General features: G+C 49.6%; 1 protein-coding gene across 1 annotated transcript; it reads left to right on the top strand.

Moving 5' to 3' along the window:
- The first annotated feature begins 250 nt into the window (after window positions 1-250).
- On the top strand, window positions 251-1,516 carry LOC131306816 (uncharacterized). Its single transcript, XM_058333244.1, has one exon. The coding sequence runs from the start codon at window positions 251-253 to the stop codon at window positions 1,514-1,516; it is 1,266 nt and encodes a 421-aa protein (XP_058189227.1).
- The last annotated feature ends 554 nt before the right edge of the window (window positions 1,517-2,070 follow it).

Below are 2,070 nucleotides of genomic sequence, written 5' to 3'. Positions count from 1 at the left end.
CGGGGCGAAGGAGGACGCAGTCGCGTTCGTTTGTCGCTTCAGACAAACTATGAGCCTCCATAACTTTTTCGACGCCCTCATGTGCAAGATCTTCCCACTCACGCTGAGCGAACCAATCATGTTATGGTACAATCAATTGAAACCCAAGTCTATCATTTGCTTCAACGAGCTGGAGTTAGAGTTTAGTAAACGCTTTGTAACCAGCAACATTCAACCGAAGACATTATCTATGCTGGTGAACATGTGAAGAATGGCTGGAGAAACCCTACGGCTTTATACCGAGAGCTATTGGGAGGTCTATAATCTTATCCCAGATTGTGATCAAGGAGTCGCGGCTGAGTCTTTTATGAACGGGTTGGATCCAGCCTCGGCAATGTTTCGTGACCTTTCACATAACCCACCTAAGACAATGGGAGAGCTCATGACCATAATCGAGAAGCATTGTGTTCACGAAGAAGCCATGGCCGAGCGACATACACCAAAGGCTCCAGAACCTGCCAAAACAACAACTGGACCGAAGAAACAAGTAGCGAACGTTCGCCAGGGGCAAGGAGGCCAGGGCAGTTCAGGCCAAACGACCAACAAGCCGATCAACAAGGGTCGACCTCCGCAGCACCCCCAGCCACAATCATGGCAACAAACGAAGAGAGAACCACGGCCAGACGAGTACGTGGCCGAACATACGGCATTCACCGAACCTATCTACAAACTCCTCAACATCATCGGTAAACTGCCATTCTTTGTTTGGCCAATAGTACTCTTAGGCACCGTCGGAAGCGGACCAGGGATGTGTACATATCACAAGGAGCGCGGCCACTACACTACACAATGCCAACCTTTTAAACGGTATCTGGAAGAGCTCGCGGCAGCTGGGCATCTAAATCAGTGGATTGACGTTCGGCGAAGTCCACTTCCTCCACCTCTACCGCTCATTGGCAATCTCGTAAGCGTTATACAAGGACTGGTTTCCGAAGACAGGGTAGCCGAGCTTCGTTCAGAGATTGACAGAGCCACCACCTCTTTGCCCATTTGCAACGTCGGCATTTCGAGAAAGCGACAATGGGAAGATCCGAGCCTCGGCAACCCTATTACTTTTTCGTCTGACGACTTGAAAGGTGTGCAGCTCCCTCATACGGATGCCCTCGTTGTTACTGTTACTATTGATAAGTCAACCGTTCAGCGGGTATTGATAGATCAAGGAAGCTCGGCAGACGTAATGTTTTATTCAACATTTAAGAGCCTCGAATTTTCTCTCGCTCAACTTCGGACAGCATCCACTCCTTTCATCAGTTTTACTGGAGCCCCGGTCTGGCCACTTGGATTGATCACTCTCCCTGTGCGGGCTGGATCACGGGTTCTTGAGATCGAGTTTGTGGTGGTCGCTTCTCCCAGCCCATACAACGTAATACTCGGCCGAACCTGGCTGCACGAGATGAAGGCAGTCGCTTCTACCTTTCGCCAGGTGGTAAAATTTGTTGGATGGAATGGTCGTCAGGAAAGCCTCCGAGGGGATTAGATCCAGTCAAAGAAATGCTACATCAGCACTGTAACAAACAAGCAGAGCTTTATGGAAGTACAATGCGTAGCAGCCACTCCTATCCCACTAATTGAAGATGTTGGTGTGCCAGCCGAGCAAAGATCTACCGAGGAGTTAATACGATTTTCAATCCCCGAGGGTGAAGGGAGATATTTTTTAATTGGGAGTTCTTTGAGTGTGGCCGAATGAAAGGAGATGTGTGATTTCCTGATGCGAAACATAAAAGTATTTGCTTGGACTCCGCAAGACATGCCGGGTGTGGATCCCACGTTCGCCGTGCACGCGTTGAATGTTGATCCAAGTAAGCGGCCGGTGGTGCAGAAAGTCTGATGTTAGTTCGCCGCACACGTCGAAGCCGTGATGACAGAGGTGGATCAACTGTTAAAGGCTAGCGCCATTCGGGAAGTTTTATATCCCACCTGGCTTGCCAATCCAGTGGTTGTGCCGAAGAAGAATGGGAAGCTACGGGTTTGTGTTGATTACACAAACCTCAATGACGCTTGTCCTATGGATCGATTTCCCCTCCCTCGGAT

The sequence above is a fragment of the Rhododendron vialii genome, chromosome 11a (assembly GCF_030253575.1).
Source record: "Rhododendron vialii isolate Sample 1 chromosome 11a, ASM3025357v1".
Taxonomy (NCBI): Eukaryota; Viridiplantae; Streptophyta; class Magnoliopsida; order Ericales; family Ericaceae; genus Rhododendron; species Rhododendron vialii.
The sequence above is the reverse complement of the archived record's forward strand: the minus strand, read 5'-3'. Positions and strand labels throughout refer to the sequence as shown.